This window comes from Artemia sp. Qi Xiang Cuo, chromosome 13 (genome assembly GCF_049724085.1).
Source record: "Artemia sp. Qi Xiang Cuo chromosome 13, ASM4972408v1, whole genome shotgun sequence".
NCBI lineage: Eukaryota > Metazoa > Arthropoda > Branchiopoda > Anostraca > Artemiidae > Artemia > Artemia sp. Qi Xiang Cuo.
In genome coordinates, this window is record NC_142806.1 from 68653517 (window position 1) to 68677971 (window position 24455).

At 35.8% G+C, this 24455-nt stretch overlaps 1 protein-coding gene across 2 annotated transcripts in view; it reads right to left on the minus strand.

The window, feature by feature from the left end:
• The window catches only part of LOC148945587 (sphingomyelin phosphodiesterase-like), a 262974-nt gene extending 238760 nt beyond the window's left edge, over window positions 1-24214 (minus strand). The window contains exon 1 of one of the 2 annotated variants that reach the window (XM_089098599.1): window positions 13740-13831. In XM_089098599.1, the coding sequence (XP_088954725.1) occupies window positions 13740-13791 (52 nt within the window). In that variant the 5' untranslated portion in view covers window positions 13792-13831. Of the gene's footprint in view, window positions 1-13739; window positions 13832-24120 lie in introns of those variants that run through there. The other variant, XM_089098600.1, reaches the window with a different exon arrangement.
• Window positions 24215-24455: the final 241 nt, after the last annotated feature.

The window sequence follows — 24455 nt, forward strand, 5'->3', positions numbered from 1 at the left end:
CGATTAGGTTAGGTTAGGTTAGATTAGGTTAGGTTAGGTTAGGTTAGGCTAGGTTAGCCTACGTACGCGCGCGTACGTAGGCTAACCTAGCCTAACCTAACTTAACCTAACCTAACTTAATCTAACCTAACCTAACCTAATCATACAGCTAACTTTTTGCATGTCTCTCACCTAACCTAAGCTAACCTAAGCTAAGCGTACGTAGGTTAACCTAACCTAACCTAATCTAACCTAACTTAATCTAGTCTAACCTAACCTAACCATACTCGCCGGAAAAGCTTAGCTTAACTTATCATAGTTAGCCTACGTACGCGCGCGTACGTAGGCTATATTTATGCACTGTTTCAACTAGATATGGCTAAGTTTGCTAAAGACAAGCTGTTTTCTTGCGAAAACACACAAAATCAGAAAAAATGTTCAATATTCCTTTAGTACCTACGCAATTAGGCTGAAATGAAGATATTTATGCAGAGTTTCAACTAACTATGGCTAAGTTTGCTAAAGACAAGCTATTTTCTTGCGAAAACACACACACTCAGACAAAATGTTCAATGTTCCTTTAGTAAATACTCAATTAGTCTTAAATGAAGATATTTATGCAGAGTTTCAAGTAAATATTGCTAAGATTGCTAAAGACAAGCCATTTTCTTGCGAAAAAACAAACAAAAACATAAAAAATTTTAAATGTACAATTAGTACCTAAGCAATTATGATAAAAATTAAGATATTTATGCACTGTTTCAACTAGCTATGGCTAAGTTTGCTAAAGACAAGCTATTTTCTTGCGAAAACACACAAAATCAGAAAAAATATTGTTAGGTTAGGTTAAGTTAGATTAGGTTAGGTTAGCCTACGTACGCGCGCATTTTGGTTAGGTTAGGTTGTATTAAGTTAGGTTAGGTTAAGTTTGGTTTGGTTAGATTAAGTTAGGTTAGGTTAAGTTAGGTTTGGCTAGGTTTGCCTACGTACGCGCGCGTACGTAGGCTAACTATGATAAGTTAGCTAAGCTTTTCCGGCGAGTATGGTTAGGTTAGGTTAGACTAAGATTAGGTTAGATTAGGTTAGGTTAGGTTAACCTACGTACGCTTAGCTTAGGTTAGCTTAGGTTAGGTGAGAGACATGCAAAAAGTTAGGTGTATGATTAGGTTAGGTTAGGTTAGATTAGGTTAGGTTAGGTTAAGTTAGGTTAGGCTAGGTTAGCCTACGTACGCGCGCGTACGTAGGCTAACCTAGCCTAACCTAACTAAACCTAACCTAACTTAATCTAACCTAACCTAACCTAATCATACTCCTAACTTTTTGCATCTCTCTCACGTAACCTAAGCTAACCTAAGCTAAGCTTACGTAGGTTAACCTAACCTAACCTAATCTAACCTAACATAATCTAGTCTAACCTAACCTAAACATACTCACCGTACAAGATTAGATTAACTTCTCAGAGTTAGCCTAAGGACGCGTACGGACTTAGGCTAACCTCGCCTAACCAAACATAACCTAACCTAACTAAATATAACAAAACCTAACATAACCTAACCAAACTTAATCTAACAAAACCTAACCAAACTGAGCGCGTACGTAGGCTAACCTAACCTAATCTAACTTAACCTAACCTAACAATATTTTTTCTGATTTTGTGTGTTTTCGCAAGAAAATAGCTTGTCTTTAGCAAACTTAGCCATAGCTAGTTGAAACAGTGCATAAATATCTTTATTTTTATCCTAATTGCGTAGGTACTAAAGGTACATTGAACATTTTTTCTGTGTTTGTTTGTGTTTTCGCAAGAAAATGGCTTGTCTTTAGCAAACTTAGCAATAGTTACTTGAAACTCTGCATAAATATCTTCATTTCAGCCTAATTGCGTAGGTACTAAAGGAACATTGAACATTTTTTCTGAGTGTGTGTGTTTTCGCAAGAAAATAGCTTGTCTTTAGCAAACTTAGCCATAGCTAGTTGAAACTCTGAATAAATATCTTCATTTAAGCCTAATTGCGTAGGTACTAAAGGAATATTGAACATTTTTTCTAATTTTGTGTTTTTTCGCAAGAACACAGCTTGTCTTTAGCAAACTTAGTCATATCTAGTTGAAGCAGTGCATAAATATCTTCATTTTTATCCTAATTGCGTAGGTAGTAAAGGAACATTGAACATTTTTTCTGATTTTGTGTGTTTTCGCAAGAAAATAGCTTGTCTTTAGCAAACTTAGTCATAGCTAGTTGAAACTCTGCATAAATATCTTCATTTTTAGCCTAATTGCGTAGGTACTAAAGGTACATTGAACATTTTTTCTGATTTTGTTTGTGTTTTCGCAAGAAAATAGATTGTCTTTAGCAAACTTATCCATAGTTAGTTGAAACTCTTCATAAATATCTTCATTTTAGCCTAATTGCGTAGGTACTAAAGGAACATTGAACATTTTTTCTGATTTTGTGTGTTTTCGCAAGAAAATAGCTTGTCTTTAGCAAACTTAGCCATAGCTAGTTGAAAAAGTGCATAAATATATTCATTTTTAGCCTAATTGCGTAGGTACTAAAGGAACATTGAACATTTTTTATGATTTTTTTTGTTTTCGCAAGAAATTAGCTTGTCTTTAGCAAACTTAGCCATAGATAGTTGAAACTCTGCATAAATATATTCATTTTTAGCCTAATTGCGTAGGTACTAAAGAAACATTGAACAATTTTTCTGATTTTGTTTGTGTTTTCGCAAGAAAATAGCTTGTCTTTAGCAAACTTAGCCATAGTTAGTTGAAACTCTGCATAAATATCTTCATTTTTAGCCTAATTGCGTTGGTACTAAAGGAACATTGATCATTTTTTCTGATTTTGTTTGTTTTTACCCAATAAAATTGCTTTTATATATCAAACTTTTAAAGAGATAGTTGATAATCTGCCTATTTATCTTAATTTAATCCTTATTGAGTAGGTACTAATGGAACATTGAACATTTTTTCTGATTTTGTTTGTTTTCGCACGAAAATAGCTTTTCTTTAGAAAACTAAACCATAGGAAGTTGAAACTCTGCATAAATATCTTCAGTTCAGCCTAAGTGTGTGGATACTAAAGGAACATTGAAAATTCTTCCTGATTTTGTGTGTTTTAGCAAGAAAATAGCTTGTCTTTAGCAAACTTAGCCATAGCTAGTTGAAACGCTGCATAAATATCTTCATTTTTAGTCTAATTGCGTAGGTACTAAAGGAACATTGAACATTTTTTCTGAGTTTGTGTGTTTTCGCAAGAAAATAGCTTGTCTTTAGCAAACTTAGCCATAGCTAGTTGAAACTCTGCATAAATATCTTCATTTTTAGTCTCACAAGTATGGTATTAATTTTTCTATCTCCCACCGAAAAATTTAAAAATGAACTTCAAATTTCTTTATGTCTTTGTGAAATAAAGAACTGAAGTGGAAGATTTTTGTTTTCTCTGGAGAAATTAGAATTGAAGTGTGTTCTTTGGTGAATTTCAGAAGAGAACTTGAACTTTCCTTGACTTCGTTGAGAAAATTTTAAATTGAACTAGAAATTTTTATCTTCCGTGAAAATATTCACAAGTATGGTATTACTTTTTCTATCTTCCACCGAAAAATTAGAATTGAACATTAAATTTCTTTATTGTCTTTGTGAAATAAAGAACTGAAGTGGAAGATTTTTGTCTTCTCTGGAGAAATTAGAATTGAAATGTGTTCTTTGGTAAAATTCAGAAGAGAACTTGAATTTTTCTTCACTTTAGTGAGAAAATTTTAAATTGAACTAGAACTTTTTATCTTCCGGGGAAAATATTCACAAGTATGGCATTACTTTTTCTATCTTCCATCGAAAAATTTAGAATTGAACTTTAATTTTCACTGTCTTTGTGGAATAAAGAACTGAAGTGGAAAATTTTTATTTTCTCTGGAGAAATTAGAATTGAATTGTGTTCTTTGGTAAAATTCCGAAGAAAACTTGAACTTTTTTATCTTCAGTGAAAAATTTGGAACAGTATTTTAAATTTTTCATCTCTTTGAGCCAGATCTGAACTAAAGTGGAAAATTTTTATATTATTTTGAAAAATAGAAATGATCAATGACTAATTTCTTTTTCATTGAGAAAATTCAGAAGAGAACTTGAACTTTCCTTCACTTTGTTGAGAAAATTTTAAATTGAACTAGAACTTTTTATCTTCCATGAAAATAATCACAAGTATCGTATTACTTTTTCTATCTTCCACCGAAAAATTTAGAATTGAACTTTAAATTTCTTTATGTCTTTGTAAAATAAAAAACTGAAATGGAATATTTTTATTTTCTCTGGTGAAATTAGAAATGAATTGTGTTCTTTGGTAAAATTCAGAAGAGAAATTGAATTCTTCTTCACTTCGTTGAGAAAATTTTAAATTGAGCTAGAACTTTTTTTCCTCCTTGAAAATATTCACAAGTATTGTATTACTTTTTCTATCTTCCACGGAAAAATTTAGAATTTAACTTTAAATTTATTTATGTCTTTTTGAAATAAATAACTGAAGTGGAAGATTTTTGTTTTACTCTGTAGAAATTAGAATTGAAGTGTGTTCTTTGGTAAAGTTCAGAAGGGAACTTGAACTTTCCTTGACTTCGTTGAGAAAATTTAAAATTGAACTAGAACTTTTTATCTTCCGTGAAAATATTGACAAGTATGGTATTACTTTTTCTATCTTCCACCGAAAAATTAGAATTGAACTTTAAATTTCTTTATGTCTTTGTGAAATAAAGAACTGAAGTGGAAGATTTTTGTTTTGTCTGGAGAAATTAGAATTGAAGTGTGTTCTTTGGTAAACTTCAGAAGAGAACTTGAACTTTTTTTCACTTCGTTGAGAAAATTTTAAATTGAACTAGAACTTTTTATCTTCCATGAAAATATTCACAAGTATGCTATTACTATTGCCTTCTCCCTCCATAAAATTTGGAATTGAACTTTAAATTTCTTTGTCTTTGTGTAATAAGGAACTGAAGTGGAATCTTATTATATTATTTGGTGAAATTACAATTTACGTGTGTTATTTAGTAAAATTCAGAAGAGAACTTGAACTTTTTTATCTTCTGTGAAAAATTTGGAACAGTATTTTAAATTTTTCATCTCTTCGAGCCAGATCTGAACTAAAGAGGAAAATTTTTATATTATTTGGAAAAATAGAAATGATCAATGTCTAATTTCTTTTTCATTGAGAAAATTCAGAAGAGAACTTGAACAGAAAAATTTAGAACAGAACTTTAAATTTTTTATGTCTTGGTGAACTTAAAACTGAAGTGGAAGCTTTTTATTTTCTCTGGAGAAATTAGAAATGAATTATGTTCTTTGATAAAATTCAGAAGAGAACAATAACTTTTCTATCTTCTCTGAAAAATTTAGAACAGTATTTTAAATTTTTTCATCTGTTTGAGAAAAATCTGAATTGAAGTGGAAAATTTTATATTATTTTGGGAAAATAGAAATGATCAATAACTTATTTCATTTTCATTGAGAAAATTCAGAATCGAAGTCGAACTTTTCTTCTTCCGGGGAAATATTTGGAACAGAACTTTAAATCTTTTTATCTCTTTGAGAATGGTCAGAACTGAATTTAAGAAAATTAAGAATTAAAGTGAAATTTTTTATCTTCATAGAAAATAATCACAATCATAGTATAACTTTTCCTATCTTCTACGGAAAAATTTAGAAGTGAACTTTAAATTTTTTATGTCTTGGGACTTTTCTTGTTCCGGGAAAATATGTGGAATAGAACTTTAAATTTGACTCTTTGAGAAAGGTCGGAACGTAAAAAGTTAAAAAATACCATATTAAAAAATTCAAGAAAGTATTTACAAATTGGGGATGGGGACTCTTTGAGTTTGGAAAATGGGTTTAGGAATGACATTATGAATGGAACTTGTTCAGAAAAGATAAAATAAAGCCATAACAAAGTATTAAAAAAATGGAGAGGGGACTCTTTGGGGGGCCCGGGGAGGGTGTTTGGGGGACCCTTGGGGGAGGGTGTCCCTTCTGTGTCTCAATGCACAAAAAATATTAAAAAAATGGGATAGGGGGAGGGGAGGGGAGGGGAGAAAGGGAGGGGAGGGGAGAAGGGGAGGGGGAGGGGGAGGTGACGGTGAGGAGTGGGGAGGAGAGGGAGAGGGAGGGGAGGGTGGGGGGCCCTTTGGGAGCCTGGAGGACCTTTGGGGGCCGGTGGAGGGCCTTTGGGGGTCCTGGAGGCCGGTTGAGAGCCTGGGGGACATTTGGTGACCGGGTGAAGGCATTTGAGACCCCGGTGGTCTTTTGGGAGCTCGATGTGCCTTTGGGGGGCCTGGGGTGGGCCTTTGAGGGTCTGGGGGCCGGGTGGGAGCCCTGGGAACCTTTGAGTACCGGGGACTTCCTTCGGGGTTGGGGTGGGGGATTGGAACCCTTTGGGGTTGGGGTAGGGGACCTCACAACACTGTTCAATGGAACTTGTGTATTATAACGACCACACTCAAAAATCATCTTTTAAATCATCTTTTAAATCAACGTCTCTAACGGTTTCGCCGAAATAATTCCATAAGCTGTCTAAAACCGTTTCGCCCAAATAATCCCTAAAAGTAATTTCATCGTGTTCCTTTTGTTTGGCATCTCAGTGCTTTCACATTTCAAATTTCAAGGAAACCCTTTCGTACGTTGATCTCTTCATCTCATAAATTTTCCTAGCTAAACTATTATGGTTTCGTTAGAATATCAATTTATCTCTCCGACTTAAAGCTCCGTGAAGCCGTATTTAAAAATAGAATTTCTATCTCTTTAGACTCCCACATAATTCCAAGATAACAAGTGATGTCATTTATAATTCATGACACTAAAGATCAATGAAGCCCTATTTAAAAATAGAATATTAATTTTTCTCTCTGACCTAAAGAACGTTTATCCCTCAGACCTAAGATTAAAGAAGCCTTAATGTTTCTTAATTCCCCCTTCGTGAAGCCCTATTTAAAAATAGTATATTAATTTTTCTCTCTGACCTTAAGAACGTTTATCCCTCAGACCTAAGATTAAAGAAGCCTTAATGTTTCTTAATTCCCCCTTCGTGAAGCCCTATTTAAAAATAGTATATTAATTTTTCTCTCTGATCTAATGAACGTTTATCCCTCAGACCTAAGATTAAAGAAGCCTTAATGTTTCTTAATTCCCCCTTCGTAAATCAATAATTCCCCCATCGATTATGTAAATCACCCCTCATGCCATTACACGTGGCCAAACAACAACAACAGATCGATTGACATTGACCCCCATTAGACTCGATCGATAATCCTTGAATAAATTATAGCCCGTCAGCGTTAGACTAAATTGTAGATGGCAGCACGGTGTTCGTTCTGTACCTCCTGACCCCTTTCTACTATTTTGAGATAGTCATTTTTTCAGCATAGTTGATATGTCTGGAAATTATGTCTTTGAGGATGACAATCCCCCAGCCCTCAGCGCAAGGGTTGTAAGTTATTCCCTAGATAATTTCGGAGACCACACTGCCTTTCCATGATGATAAATAAAAGTTCAAATAGGGATAAAATCTGATTTCAAAATTCATCTTATTTAAAATCAAATAGATTTTATTCCTATTTGAACTTTTATTTATTGTCATGGAAAGACAGCGTGGTCTCCGAAATTATCTACGTCATATTTATGGGGATGATTTGACCAAAATTGTTTATAAATATATAAACACTCACAAAAAACGTGCAAATTACTACTGATGACAGTCACTGCATGTGTTACCGAAATATCTGGTATTTTTGTGAATTTCTATCACTGTTATCATCATCAGTGTCTAAGGATTTTATCCCTATTTGAATTTTTATTTATCGTAAGTTATGCATTGAGGGCATATGAGGTTTTTATGGACAGTGTGGTCGTAAAAACTTCGGCATGGGGCTATTGGACTGGAAATCAGAGGTTCTAGTGCTATTTTGAAGAGTCAGTGTGATAAGAGGGCACAACCCCCCCCCCCCCCCACGTCGTATTTTCCCTGAATGTATCCACTGTAAATTTTGAAATTTTGATAATTTTTCACAACCTTCAAAACGGGCTCATTCGATTGCCCTTTTATTAGTCAAAAGTGATTAAAGGGACCCCCCCCCCCGCACGGCCATCATTTCTCAAAACACATCCAATAAAAATTTTGAGATAGCCTTTTTGTTCAGCGTAAATGAAGGATCTGGAAATTATGTCTTTAACAATGACATTCCCCTCCCACCCATAGCCCTTAGTGAAAGGGTTATGTTATGCCCCGAGGGCATATAAGAGCTTTACAGAAAGGGTGGTCGTATAAACTTTGTAGGGGGCTCATTGGATTGGAAATCAGAAGAGTCAGTGCATATTTTAAGAGTCAAAGACATAAGAGGGTAGCCACCCCCAAGTTGCATTTTCCCCAAATGCATCCGATGGAAATTTTCAGATAGTCATTTGTTCAAAAATAGTAAAATTCCATATAACAAGGCATTTGGAGTTGACAGAGTCTCCCGGAGTCTGGGGGTAAGCGTCGTAAGCTATGCCCCAGTGTCATATAAGGTTCTTATGGAAGGGTTGGTCATGTGAACTTTAGAAGCGGCTCATTTGATTGTAAATGTATAGTTGTAGTTTACTTTTAAGAGTCAAAAGTGATGGAGAGCAATTAGCCCTCTCCCCCTCTCCGACATCCTCTTTTCCCAAAACGCATTCAATTGAAATTATGAGATAGCCATTTCGTTACTTATATTCCAAAATTCATATAACAATGTCTATAGAGTGGACAGAACCCTGTGAGCTCAAGGACGAGGGTTGTAAGTTATGCTCCGGGGCGTATAAAGTTCTTATGGAACGTAAGGTTGCATAAACTTTGGCGGATGGAGCTCGTTTTATTGGAAGTTAAAAGTTGTAGTGCCCCTTTTAAGAATTCAAAGTGAATTAAGGGCAATTAGCCCCCCCCCCCCCTAAGCCTATCATTCCCCAAAATACATCCAATTAAAATTTTAAGAGAGCTGATTTTTTCAGCATCGTTGAAAGGTGCAGTAATTATGTCTTAGGGAATGTCAACCTCCCCACAAGCCTCAGGACAAGGGTTGTAAGTTGGGCAATTCGTTCACTGTTTACATAAAGCGTATGTTATTAAGAAAGGTATGCTTGCTTGAAGTTGACTTTGCAAGAAGAAAAAGGGCATTCAGGTCATCTTTTCAGAGAATGTGCAGGGAAGTGTTAAACTAAATGAAAAGACGTTATGTGTGTACAGAATGTCAAAAGGGTGTAACTCAGGAATAACTGAGTATATTAATTTGGAAAATTTAGGAAATTATAAGGGAGATGATCAAAAAGGCAATATTTGCATGCTACCAATTGTACTACAATTACCACCACTACTACTACCACACTATTTGCAATATTGAGGGGAAATTCAAACTAAATCAAGAGACGCTATGTGCATGCACATTGTCAAAAAAGTGTATTTCAAGAATTGATTTGGGTATTGAGTTGGAACTTTCAGAGAATCCTTCAAAGGGAAGATCATCTGACCAAAAGGCAATATGTCCACACTACTGCTAATACTACTGTTACTGCTACATTTATTACTACTACTACTACTACTACTGCAACTACTACTGCTTCTATTGCAACTACTTTGGAGTACATTTACTTCTACTACTACTACTTCTACTACTACAATTGCTATTGCGCCTACTTCTTGGCAAAAATTTGGGATAAATAGAAACAATATGGAACTAAATCAAAACACACACGAAACAAAATACGTTTTAAATGTTTTTAATTTTGAAAACACAAAAAATATAAATACGACAAACTGGTCTATGGCCCAAAAATGAAAACGAAAAAAAAACAAAAACGAATATTTCGCCCGTATCTAACAAGGCGTCTTCAGCATAGAGAAAAAAAAAATAGAACTAAAAAATATATGTAAAACTAAAATAGACTCATCTAAAAATATAATATAAAATTGATGAACATTTACAAGCTTAACATTAAAATGCTTAACATTTACCATTGACATTTAGGTGAGTCTATTTTAGTTTTATGCATATTTTTTAGTTTTAGTTTATTCTTTTTTCTCTACGCTGAAGACGCCTTGCTAGATACGGACCAAATATTTGTTTTTTTTTCTTCGTTTTCATTTAGTGGCCATAGACCCGTTTGGCTTATTTATATTTTTTGTGTTTTCTGTCATGGCTGGCGAGTTCGGCTTTAGATCTTTTATTTTTAATTTTTTACTTTAATAAATAAAAAATTACAAAACTTTAAGGAATAAATATCAGTCTATGTAATCTAAACTGATAATCCACGCTCTTTTTTTTCAATAGAAAAATTATATTTATTGAAAAAAAATAAATATATTCTGATCTTGCAAATTATATTCTGATCTTAAGAAGGCATGGGGGTTATCAGCCCTGCTCATGTCAATTTTTGATCATTTTGAGTTTGACTCGGCTGTTAATTGTAATTTCGGTTCGTTTTGAATTTCATTTATTTATTGATAGTTATTTGTGGTAGTTTTGCGCTTGGAAAATTATTTGACTTTATTTCTGCTCATTTTTGGCTTATTGAAGCTCTTTACTTTTCTTTTGAAAAACTTGTTTTGTGGAATTTTTTTAAATTAATGAAATAAAAAATTAAGTTTTTTCAACTGAAAGTAAGAAGCAACATTAAAACTTAAAACAGAAAGAAATTATTACGTATAGGAGGGGTGTTTCCTCTTTCTCAACACTTCGGTTTTCACGCTAAACTTTTTTAGTACTTCTTAAAAGCTCCTTATCGTTCAATTTAAGCGACCCTTATTATTCTGCAGTCATTCTTAAAGAATTGGGACAAAATTTAAACTTTAGCGTAAAGAGCGAGGTGTAGAGGAAGGGGCAACATCTCTCATATGCGTAATAATTTCGGTTCGGTTTAGTTTTTAATGTTGCTCTTTACTGTCAGTTAATAAAACTTGTTTTTTTTAATTTCTAATCATTTTTTAAATAATGCTAGGAAATCTGGCTCCTCCTTCACGGAAAAGTCCTTCCTCCCCATGAAAATATCCTTTAGACAATTGAATCCGAGTGAAAATTTACCCTGGATAATTACCCTTGACATCTCCACGCGTAAAATTGGGTCGGCAAAGAGAAAGCCAGACATATAAAAATAATTTCGTAGAGGAATTCTGGCAAATTCTTCCAGTTAAAAATTTCCCCTGAAAAGTTCATCCCCGCAGAAAATTTCCTCTCCGTGGAAAAATCTCCCCAGCAGAAAATCCCCCCCCCCATCCGAAAAACGTATGCATGCTTCCATTTACAAATACTATACGTAAATAATGGGCAAATTTAATAACTTAGACCTTTCTCCAGGGATTGTTGGAGACCATGTTATCTCCGAAGACGTAGTGTTTCGGTCTTTCAGCGATGTTGAAAAAAATGGCTATCTCAAAATTTTGATCGGACGATTTTAGGAAAAAGAGGCATGGGAGGGGACCTAGTTGCCCTACAATCTTCTTGGTCACTTAAAAAGAGCACTATAATTTCAATTTAAGTTTGAATGAGCCCTTTCCCGATATTCTAGGACTACTGGGTCGATACAATCACATCTGGAAAAAAAAATTAATAAATACGTAGGCTACTGTGATCATTCTTATAACAAAAAATACGAGGTTCCGCTTTTTCGCAGATAGGAGCTTGGAGCCTCTAAAGCAGAGTTTTCTGATACGCTGAATATGAAGGTGTGATTTTCATTAAGATTCATTGAGTTTTAAGGGGTGCTCCCCCGTCTTTCGGAAACCAGGTAAATTCTCTCAGGTTCATAGCCTTGATGAGTAACACTAAACTTAATGAAACTTGTATATTTGGAATCAGCATAATAAGGCGATTCTATTGATATATCTATTAGTATCAAAATTCGGTATTTTAGAGTTTCAGTTACTATTGAGCAGCGTCGCTCCTTACTTACAGTTTCTTACCATGGCTGTTTGATATCTGGGGCCAAACAAAAATCACGACACCCGCAAATGGGATAGGAAAACCCTTTAACAAAACATTTAAATGGCTTAGGAGCTTCTTTTGAGGAATATAAGTTTATATGAATATGAGTTTATTCAGAGCGATGGAACAGAAGCATTTAGGACTGAATTAGCTTCTTGCTGAACATCAGAAAAAAAAAGCCGCTTAAAATCCGAAAAATCCCGTTGGAAGGGTTTTCAAGAAAGATTTGAATAGGCTTTAGATTTCTATGAAAAGTAAACTTTTTGCTTTATATAATGCAGCCTGGATCAAGCAGCATGCAGGACGACCTTGAATAGGGTCAAAAGAAGTCTTAAGAAATATTCACTATTCAGGTAATACATTAGCGCTTAGATGTGGATATTTCCAGATATTTTCACAAATAATTTTAATCCCATGCTTGGTGCAGTCCAAAATTGCTTGAAATCTCTCCGTTTTTCTATCGGAATTCACATCTCTTCCATGTTTCTATTTTTTGCATTAGTTCTAAAGGCAAACCCGGCGCCAGTTTTCTCTATGCTGAAGACGCCTGAAATCCCATATTTTGTTTAGTCCAAAATTGCTTGAAATCTCTCCGTTTTTCTATCGGAATTCACATCTCTTCCGTGTTTCTATTTTTTCCATTAGTTCTAAAGGCAAACCCGGCACCAGTTTTCTCTACGCTGAAGACACCAAACCCGGCACCAGTAAACTACCAGAAGGCTTTGAGACTCTTCTTTATACCACATGGGAGCACAGAATCCTTAAGCTATAAGATAATGCTAAAGGAGGATATTAAAGAAATCAATTGCGTCGAAGATCCTAAGTTTCACAGAAAAGTCCTGAAAAAGTAACAACACTACCAGTAACACAGCAGGATATCAGTTCAGAAGTAAGAGTAAACTAAGCGGTACGACTTCGCGCGCTTACATTCTGTCTGGTTAGGATGGATGACATGATCTAGCTCCCTACTACAGTGGTGAAAGATACATGGGCGTAGGCAGCATATTGTCTAGGGGGGTAGTTGATAGTGTGATGGAGGGGTGAAGTTATGTCGGCATGGGCGTACGTAGCTTCTTGCCTAGGGGAGGGGGCAGCCACTTCTGTGATGAAGGGCGGGAGGGGGGACGCTGAAGTTATATTGGCATTTCACAAAACCTTACATTGCCAGCAAGTTCTATCATACTTATGAAATCCTTATTAATAAATAATCACCAAACATTATAAATCATCAATATGCTTAATCTTCATTAATCTTCTTGGATTACAGCTAAATCTTTCCAAGACATTATGGATGATTGCTTCTTGTTTGAATTGAATAAATTTGTTTGAATAAATTTCTGTTTATTTCCAGTTTTTTCAACCGTCTACCTTTTATCAACTGCTTTTCCAACCATCAGCTTTTTCAGCCATATCTAATGTAAATTTGAAGGTCTTGGGGGGCAGCTGCCCCCCTACCCTCCCTACCAGAAAGCTTTGAGACTCTTCTTTATGCCACATGGGAGCACAGGGTCCTTAATTTATAAGATAATTCTAAAGGAGGACATTAAAGAAATCAATTTCATTGAAGATCCTAAGTTTCACAGAAAAGTTCTGAAAAAGTAACAACACTACCAGTAACACAGCAGGATATCAGTTCAGAAGTAAGAGCATACTAAGCGGTACGACTTCGCGCGCTTACATTCTGTTTGATTAGGATGGATGACATGATCTAGCTCCCTACTACAGTGGTGAAAAATACTAGGTATTTTGAAATCCTAAAGTGCCTAATACTGTTTGATCGGACGTTTCCTTACCAAATACGTTGGCAACAAATAAAATAACTCCAATGAAACATGTCACTTTCATCTTGATTGAAAATTGACTGACGTTCAACGAATTTTCAATTGTAATAAAACAACCTTATCATATGTGGTTATTTCCAATGTACCTATTGAAAACAGTTGTGTTTGATTTAAGACTGATATAAATATTAAATGAACATGGAGTGACCTGTACATGCACTAAAAGCTATGTCAAAGTGTTTATGATGATGTGTGGTAAGTCAAGAAGGACCTTTGGCAAAGTTCAAAGTGTACCTAGTTCATTAAAAAGCGTGAAATTAGTGGGCTAATTCCAAAGGGATCATATCATTACTGGTTTTAATAATGACTAAAAATAAGTAAAGGGCACGCCTATGGAATTTAGTTAGACCCAAAATTTAAAACAAATTTGAAAAAATTGCCTTAGGGGACAAAACTATCTTTAAAACTGTTTCATGTGAGATAACTTGTATTAAACACATTAATAGTAAAAGTATGAGACATAGATTGAAACTCCTACCAAAAAAATTAAGGCACATCGAAATGAAAATGTATCAATGAAGTCATTTTGGTCAAGTTTCCTTAACTGGAAGTATTCCGTTCCCCATTAAAAAAAAAAAAAAAACAAGGGGAACCGTATTTTTCCTGTGCTTCATTGATTTGTCTTTTTTCTTTCTTTTTTGGCAGTGGAACATGGCATACAGCTGTTCTAGGGTCCATTTAGAATATGGTCCTATTATCTTTGTGGTTTTTATAAATTCTTCCTGAAAACGATATTCTAAAGCACAGTATGGCACAAGGTACTAGAGCTTTTGGTGTAATTTCAGGGTCGTAGCATTGACTGGAAAGCGTAACAATGGCAGAAGTAGAATTTTTCTAATATTAATTAAAAACACTTTTTCCGCAAAAAAAGTTTTTCAAAAAAAAAGTAAAGAACTCCATTAAACCAAAAATCAACAAAAATTGAATCAAATAATCTACCAAGCATACAACTACCACAAATTAGTATCAATAAATAAATGAAACCCGACACAAACAGAAATTAAAATATGTAACAGAGTCAAACACACAACGAGCAGAAATTAATATGAGCAGGGTTCAAAACCCCTGTGCTTTCTAAAAGCCAGAATATAATTTGTACTTTACCGAAAAAAAATTCTAATGACTTTACTGGAAAAATGTGCATTGTCAGTTTAATATACATATGCTGATATTTATTCCTTAAAATCCAAAGTAATTTTGGTTTTTTAAAGCTCTAAAAATTGAAACATTTAAAAGAATTTTTTAAGTAAAGTACAAATTATATTCCGGCTTTTAGAAAAGCATAGAGGTTTAGAACGCTACTCATATTAAATTCTGCTCGTTTTGATTTTGACTCTGTTATTTATTTTAATTTCTATTTGTTTTGGGTTTCATTTATTAATTGATACTAATGTGTGGTAGTTGTATGCTTGATAGATCATTTGATTCTATTTTAGTTCATTTTTGGTTTATTGGAGTCATTTACTTTTTTTTTAAACTTATTTTGTGTAATAAGTTCTTTTAATTAATTTCTGTTCGTTTTATATTGACATAGTCTTTTTAAAGGAAAAAGACTGAGCCTCTTCTAAAGTTAGACAACCATCTCTTCCATAAAAACCTTAGGTAGCCGCTGGGCATAACTTACAATCCTTGCCCCTTATCTCTGGGATGTATTTAAAACCCAAAGGCCTTGTTATATGATATTTACACTATTTTGAATAGAATGGCATTCTCATAATTTCTATGAGATGCCTTTCAGGAAAAGACGACCTGTGTGTGGCGGAGGGGGGGGGGTTAGCTGCCCTCCAATCACTTATACTCTTAAAAAGAACGCTAGAGCGTCTGGCTACCGATCCAATGAGCACCCACAGAAGTTTATATGACCATGCTTTCTAAGAAACTGTAAATGCTCCCAGGGCATAACTTACAACTCTTGCCCTGAGGGCTGGGGAAATTTGTTATCCTCCAAGACAGAATTTCCAGACCTTTCAAATACTTTGAAATAAATGGCTATCTCAAAATTTTGATTGAAAGTGTTTAGGGAAATTATGGGCGTGGGGGGGGGGTGGCATTTGCCCTCTGATCACTTTCTACTAATACAAAAGGCACTAGTCCTCTCAATCTCCAATCTAATGAGCCCTTTTTGAAGCTTTTTCACAAAAACTCTTTAAAAACCTTATTTGTCCAAAGGGCATAACAAACTACCCTTGTCCTGAGGGCTATAAGGGGAGGTTTGTCATCCTCAAAGACATAATTTCCAGACCTTTCAACTACGTTGAACAAAATGACCATATCAAAATGTTGATCGGAAATGTTTGCGGAAGTGATGGGAGTGGGGGAGGGGTGATTCTCCCTCCGATTTCTCTTGACTGTTAAAAGGAACAATAGCCCTCTCAATTTCCAATCGAATGAGCCCTTTTCGAAGTTTTTGTGACAACACTTTCTATAAATACCTAATATGCCCCCAGGGCATAACTTACGACCTTAGCCATGAGGGCGGTGGGGGGGGGGTGTCACACTCAAAGACATAATTTCCGGACCCTTCAACTACGTTCAAAAAATGGCTATATCAAAACGTTGATCAGAAGTGTTTGGGGAAATGATGGAGGTGTGGGGGGGCATTCGCCCTCCGATTCCTTTTGACTATTATTAAGGGCAGTAGCCCTCTCAATTCCCAATTGAATGAGCCCTTTTTGAAGTTTCTACGACAACGCTTTCTATAAAAACTTTTTATGCCCCCAGGGCATTACTTACTACTTTTGCCCATCGGGCTGTGAAGGGTTTGTCCTTCTCAAAGACATAATTTCCGGACCTTTCAACTATTTTGAACAAAATGGCTATCTCAAAATTTTGATTGAATTTGTACTGGAAAATGGTGGGCATGAAAAGGGAGTTAGTTGCCTTTCAATCACTTCCGACTATTAAAAAGGGCACTAGCCCTTTAAATTTCTTATCGAATGAGCCCTTTTTGAAGTTTCTATGACAACAATTTCTATAAAAACTTTATATGCCCTTCAGGGCATGACTTACAACCCTTTCCCTGAGGGTTGTGGGGGGTTGTCATCCTCAAAAACCTAATTTCCAGAACTTTAAACTATGTTGAACAAAATGGCTATCTTAAACTTTTGATGAGATACGTTTGGGGCAATGATGGGGGGGGGAATGATGGCATGAAAGGGGGGTTAGTTGCCCTTCAATCACTTTCGACCATAAAATAGGGCACTAACCCTTTCAGTTTCAAATCAAATGAGCCATTTTTGAAGTTTCTAAAACAACACTTTCAATAATGAACCTTACATGCCCTCAGGGCATAACTTACTACTCTTACCCTGAGGGCTGTGGGGTGGGGTTGTCATCCTCAGAGACCTAATATTCTGAACTTTTAACTACGTTGAATAATGGCTATCTCAAAATTTGAATGGATGTGCTTGGGGAAATGGTGGCCGTGATAGTGGGGTTAGTTGACCTCCAATCACTTTTACTATGAAAAAGGGCACTAGTCCTTTCAATTTCCATTGAATAAGCCCTCATGAAGTTACTACGACAACCCTATCTATAAAATCCTTATATGCCACCAGGGCGCAACGTACAATCCTTACACTGAGGGCTGTGCAGGGGGGGGGGTTGTCATCGTCAAAAACCCAATTTCCGGAACTTTCATCTACGTTGAAAAAAATGGCTGTTTCAAAATTTTGACTGGATGGGTTTGAGGAAAGGGTGGGCGTGAGAGGGGGGTTAGTTGCCCTCCAATCACTTTAGACTTTTAAAAACAGTACTATCCCTTTAAATTTCCAACTAAATGAGCCCTTTGTGAAGTTTTTACGACAACGCTTTCTATAAAAACCTTATATGCCCACAGGGCTTAACTTATAACCCTTACCCTCTGGGCTGTGGGGAGACTGTCATCCTCAAAGACATAATTTTCCGACCTATCGACTACATTGAACAAAATGGCTATCTAAAAATTTTGATTGGATGTAATTGGGAAAATGGTGGGTGAGAGAGGGGTTAAGTTGCCCTCAAATCACTTTTGACCATTAAAAAGGGCCCTAGCCCTTTAAATTTCCAATCGAATGAGTTTTTTTGAAGTTTCTACGACAACACTTTCAATGAAAACCTTATATGCCCACAGGGCATAACTTAAAATCCTTACCTATTGGGATGGGGGGGGGGGTGTCATCCTCAAAGGCCTAATTTCCAAAAACTTTAAACTACGTTGAACAAAATCGCTATATCAGAATTTTGATTGGATGTTTTGGGGATATGGAGGGCTTGAGAGTTGGGTTAGATGCCCTCCAAGCACTTTATAATATTAAAAAGGGCACTATCTCTTTCAATTTCCAATCGAATGAGCACTCTTTGAAGTTTCACTATCTATAAAAATCTTATATGCCCCAAGGGAATAACGTCAACCTTTGCCCTGAGGGCTGTGGGGTCTTTGTCATTCTCAAAGACTAATTTCCAGAACTTTCAACTACGTCTAACAAAATGGCTATCTCAAAATTTTGATTGGATTTGTTTGGGGAAATGTTGGGCGTGAGAGGGGGGTTAGTTGCTCCCCAATCACTTTCGACAATAAAAAGTGCACTAGCCCTTGTAATTTTCAATCAAATAAGCCCTTTTTGAAGTTTCTACGACACCACTTTCTTTGAAAACCTTATATGCCCCTAGGGCATACCTTACAATCCTTGCTCTGAGGGCTCTTAGGGGTTATAATCTTCAAAGACCTAATTTCCAGTACTTTTAACTGCTTTTAATAAAATGGATATCCCAAAATATTGAGTGCTTGTGTTTGGCGATATGGTTGGCGTGAGAGGGGGGGTTAGTTGCCCTCCAATCCCTTTCGACTTTTAAAAAGGGCATTAGCCTTTTCAATTTCCAATTGAATGAGCTCTTTTGAAGTTTTTACGACAGCGCTTTCTGGGTTAGTTGCCCTCCAATCATTTTATACTATTAAAAAGGGCACTAGCCCTTTGAATTTAGAATTGAATGAGCCTTTTCTTAAGTTTCTACGACAACGGTTTCTAGAAAAAACCTTACATGCTCCCAGAGCAAAAGTTACAACCTTTTACCTGAGGGCTGTGGGGGGAGTGTCCTCCTCAAAGACATAATTTCCAGATCTTTAAAATACGTTGAACAAAATGGCTATCTCAAAATTTTTATTGGATGTGATTGGGAATTGGTGGTTTTGGAAGGGCTGTGAGTTGCCTTTCAATCACTCTCGGCTATTAAAAAAGACATAAGCACCTCCAATTTCCAAGACTTGCCTTCGAAGTTTCTACGACATCTCCTTCAGTACGAAGTACCCTGGTCTAATACAAAGACAGAAATAAATGATACATTGCGCCAACATCGTTCTTTACTTAGGAAGCTAGTGCGCGTCCTATGATTAATTTTCAAAGCAACCTTCCCTATCGCTTTTTGAAGGATTACAATAGGAGTTGAGGTAGTAAGGGTCAATACGTTGCACGTCACTCCCTGGGGTCTCAATATGTCCCTAAGTATTCCCTCCCTTGGATGGACATTGATTCGGATGTCACCCCTTCTCGGGTTAAGCATTTATCCAGATATAAGCCCTCAGAGTAAGCATTGACCTGGACGTCACCCTCCCCGAAATCGAAAATACTCCTGTGGTTGCCTCCCCGGGATGAAGAGAATGATATATTAGCTAGAGAACGAAAAGAAAAGGCTAAAAGAATAGCCAGACAAGGAAAGAATAATACAGATAGAGAGGAGAGGAATGCAAGGATGGAAAGGATTGCCGAGAGAGGTTCTCAAGAGTCTCAAAGATCGTTTATAGTAGATTAAATGCATAAGGTAAGCCTCCAACAAATTAAATAAAATGAAGATTTAAATTTTTACCTAAACAATTAAAAAAAAAACAACTGGGATATTAAACAGATAACTGGATGACTTTGATTTGACTCTGCCTTAACCACAAAGAACAAACTACATTTGCGACACTACTAGTGCATTGCTCAAAAGACTTTGAAAAATTAAAAGAAGGAATTTCAGAAAATGTCATCTCTCTTCCAATCACTTTCAAAGAAGTTTCAAAAGCAAAAAAGAGAAACAAAGAAACATACTAAGAATTTGGTTACAAATTAGAAGGTATGTGACTTAGATGTCTAGAGTTGTTTTGGGATACAATGACAGATGATGCATTCGAATCACAGGCAGCGCAATCGCGCTGCCTATGTAAAGAACGATGTTGGCACAATATATTATTTTTTTTCCATACCAGGGCAATTTGTATCGAAGGAGCTGTCGTAGAAACTTCGAAAAGGGCTCATTCGATTGAAAATTGGAGTGACTATTGCCCTTTTTAATAGTCAAAAGTGATTAGAGGGCAACAAGCCCCCCCCCCACGCCCATGCTTGCCCCCAACGTATCCAAACAAAATTTTGAGATAGCCATTTTGATCAGCGAAGTTGATTTCCATATTGAAAATGTGGAAATCATAATGGAAAAATATGAAATCAAATAGCCATTTTATTCAACGTAGTTGAAAGTTTTGGAAATTAGGTCTTTAAGGATGACAACCCCTCCCCCCCCCACAGCCCTCAGGGCAAGGGTTGTAAGTCATGCTCTGGGGGACTATAAGGTTTTTATTGAAAGCGTTGTCGTGGAAACTTCAAAAGGGCTCATTAGAATGGAAAGTGAAAGGGCTAGTGCCTTTTTTAATAGTTGAAAGTGATTGGAGAGTGATTGGAAAAAAATTGGAAATCGTGGGCTCTTACGCCCACCATTTCCCCAAACACATCCAATCAAAATTTTGAGATATTCATTTTGTTCAACGTAGTTGAATGTTCTGGAAATTAGGAATTTGAGAATGAAAAAGCACCTAAATCCCTCAGCGTAAGGGTTTTAAGTTTTGTCCTGGGGGTATATAAGGTTTTTCTAAAGAAAGCGTTTTCGTTGAGGCTTCAAACTGGGCTCATTCGATTGGAAATTAAAAGGGCTAGTGCCCTTTTTAATATTCAAAACTGATTGAAGGGCAACTAGCCCCCCTCTCAAGGTCATCATTTCCCCAAACACATCCAATAAAAATTTTTAGATAGCCACTTTGTTCAGCGTAGATGATAGTTCTGGAAATTAGGTTTTTGAAGATGACACTCCCCCTAGAGCCCTCAGTGCTAAGGTTTTAAGTTATGCCCTCAGTGCATATAAGGTTTTTTATAGGAAAAATTGTCGTAGAAACTTCAAAAAAGGCTCATTCAATTGGAAATTGAAAGGGCTAGTGCCTTTTTTAATTGGCTAGTCGAAACTGATTAGAGGGCAGCTAACCTCCCTCTCACGGCTACCATTTCCCCAAACACATCCCATTAAAATTTTGAGATAACTATTTTTTCAACATTGTTTAAAGTTCTTGATATTATATCTTTGAGGATGATCAACCCCCCCCCCCCCACCCCCCTTAGGGCAAGGTTTGTAAGTAATGCCATAGGGGCATATAAGGTTTCTATAGAGCCTTGTAATAGTTAACTTTGAAAAATTTGAAGGACTAATGCCTTTTTTAATAGTCAAAAGTGATGGGGGGAAATCTAACACCCCTCTCACACCCACCATTTCCCCAAAAATAAGGAATAAAAAATTTTTGAGATAGCCATTATGATCAGCGTAGTTGAAAAGTCCGGACATTATGTCTTTTAAGATGACACTCCCCCCCCCTCCCCCAGCCCTCAGCGCAAGGGTTGTATGCTATGCCCTAAGGGCATTTAAGGTTTTATGGAAAGCGTTGCCGTAGAAACTTCATAAAGGGCTCATTTAATTGGAAATTGAAAGCGCTGGTCCCCTATTTAATAGTCGAAAGTGTTTGGAGAGCAACTAACGCCCTTCGCAAGCCTTTCATTTTCCCAAATACATCCAATCAAAATTTGATCCAATCAAATACATCCCATCAAAACCAAATACATCCAATCAAGATTGAACATTTTGTTCAACATAGTTGAATGTTCTGGAATTTGCCAGCGTTGTCGTAGAAACTTCAAGAAGTACTTATTTAATTGGGAATTGAAAGGGCTAGTGCCCTTATTATTAGTCGAAAGCAATTGGAGGGCGAATGTCCCCTCCCCCCCATAACCATCATTTCCTCAAATGCTTCCGATCAACATTTTGATATAGCCATTTTGTTGGACGTAGTGGAAGAGTCCTACTACGATAAGTATAGTACGGAAAAAAATAATACTGAAATTATGTTGTTGAGTATGACAACCCGTAACAGCCCTCTGGGCTAAGGTTGAAAGTTATGCCCCAGGGCATATAATGTCATATGGAAAGTGTTGTCATAAAAACTTCAGAAGGGGCTCTTTCGATCGGAAATTTAAAGGGCAATTGCCCTTTTTAATAGTCGAAAGTAATCAGAGGGAGCAAAGCTCTCCCCCCCCCCACGCCCATCATTTTCCCAAAAATTTCCGATCAACATTTTGACAGGGCCATTTTGTTCAAAGTAGTTTAAAGGTCTGGAAATTATGGTTTTGAGAATGTCAACCTTCACCCCCCATAGCCCTCATGACAAGGGTCGGAAGTTATGCCCTTGGGGCTTATAACGTTTTTAGAAGAAGTTTTGTCGCAGAAACTTCAATAAGTGCTTATTTGATTGGAAATTGAGAGATCTAGTGCCTTTTTTAATGGTCGAAAGTTATCAGAGGCCAAATGTCTCTCTCCACGCCTATCATTTCCCCAAACACTTCCAATCAAAATTTTGATATAGCCATTTTGTTAAACCTATTAGAAAGGTCTGGAAATTATGTCTTTCAGGATAACAAATACCCCCAGCCCTCAGGGCAAGGCTGGTATATTGTGCCCTGGGGACATATAGGGTTTTTATAGAAAGTGTGGTCACACAAACTTTAAAGGGGGCTCATTGGATTGGTAATTAAACGCTCTAGTGCTCTTTTTAAGAGTCAAAGGGATCAGAGGGCAGCTACCTTCTCACCCCTACACACACGTCATAGTGTCCCAAAATGCATCTAATAGAAATTTTGAGATAGCCATTCTATTCAAAATAGTCTAAATACCATATAACAAGGCTTTTGGGGTTGAAAAAAAAACCAGAGTTAAGGGGCAAGGGTTGTAAGTTATGCCCAGGGGGTATTATATGTTTTTATGGAAGGAATGGTTGTTTAACTTAAGAAGAGACTCAGTCTTTCTTCCTGAAAAGGACTATGTCAATATAAAAGGAACAGAAATTAATCAAAAAACTTTTTGCCCAAAATAAGTTTTAAAAAAAAAGTAAAGAACTCTATCAAACCAAAAATGAACAAAAATATAATAAAATAATCTACCAAGCATACAACTACCAGAAATCAGTATCACTAAATAAATGAAACCAAAAAAAAAAAAAAAATCAGAACAAAAATAAGTCAAACACAAAACGAGCAGAAATTAATCTGAGTAGGGTTCTATACCCTATGCTTTCTAAAAGCCAGAATATAATTTGTACTTTACTGAAAAGTAATTCTTTTAAACGTTTTCACTTATAACTTTAAGAAAACAAAAATTAATTAAGATTTTAAGGAATATATATCAGTACATGCATAGTAAACTGACATTGCACATTTTTTTCAGTAAATTCATTTGAATTTTTTCAGTAAAGTACAAATTATATTCTGGAGTTTAGAAAGCATAGGGTTTAGAACCCTACTCAGATTAATTTCTGCTCGTTTTGAGTTTGACTTACTTTAACTTCAGTTTGTTTTGAGTTTCATTTATTTATTGATACGGATTTGTGGTAGTTGTATGCTTGGTAGATTATTTGATTCTATTTTTGTTCATTTTTGGTTTAATGGAGTTCTTTGCTGTTATTTTGAAAAACTTATTTTGTGCAAAAAGTTTTTTTTTATTAATTACAAGAAAAGCTGAAGGAAGTAGTAGAAAAGACAGAGAAAGAACAGTTTCCAGAAACTACCCATACATATTTGAAAATATACTTAAAAGAAAAGAATCTGGAAACAATGAAGAAATGGCAGAATTGGCAGATAGGTAGACCAAATTAACAAAGGAAGTTCAAGACACTGAGAAATCCCGATGTAGAGAGTAAAATGGTAAAATGCACAATAATACAGAACCAAAATGAACATTTAAGCACAAGAAACGGAAGTTAAGTTGTTACAGTTGTGGCACTACAATAAATTTGGATAAAAATTTTCCAAATAAAAATGATCAGAAAACACATAAAATGAAAGCATGAGCAAGGGCCCAGGGTAAATAAAAAAATTGAAAAGTTTGCAAAATCAAACAAAATACAGCGAGAACTCTTACAAAATAAAGCTTTATAAAATCAACTTACAAAATAAGAACTCTTACAAAATAAGAACTTTTATAAAAGCATACAAAATAAATCTTTACTTACGAAATAAAGAACTCTTTTTTGGATAAAACCCTGTTTTACATTGTGAGTAATATCCCAGTGGAAACTTATTTGAAGACTTTTTTTATAATCGGATTATCTATCGTTTGGTTATTTTGACCGCTGTGATATCCCCTGGGAACAATTATTTTAGCTCAGTGTTGCCAATTGGAAGTTGCCAATAGAAGATTTTATTGCGCAAATCTTATAAGAAATTTTCAACCTTTTCTTAAGGTGCGTCGACAGTACCACGTTGTTTTCGGGATGTCGACGGAAATGGAGGAAAAATTATTCTTGAATGCTGTGTAGAACTTCGTGAGCCGTAGTATGGAAAGAGG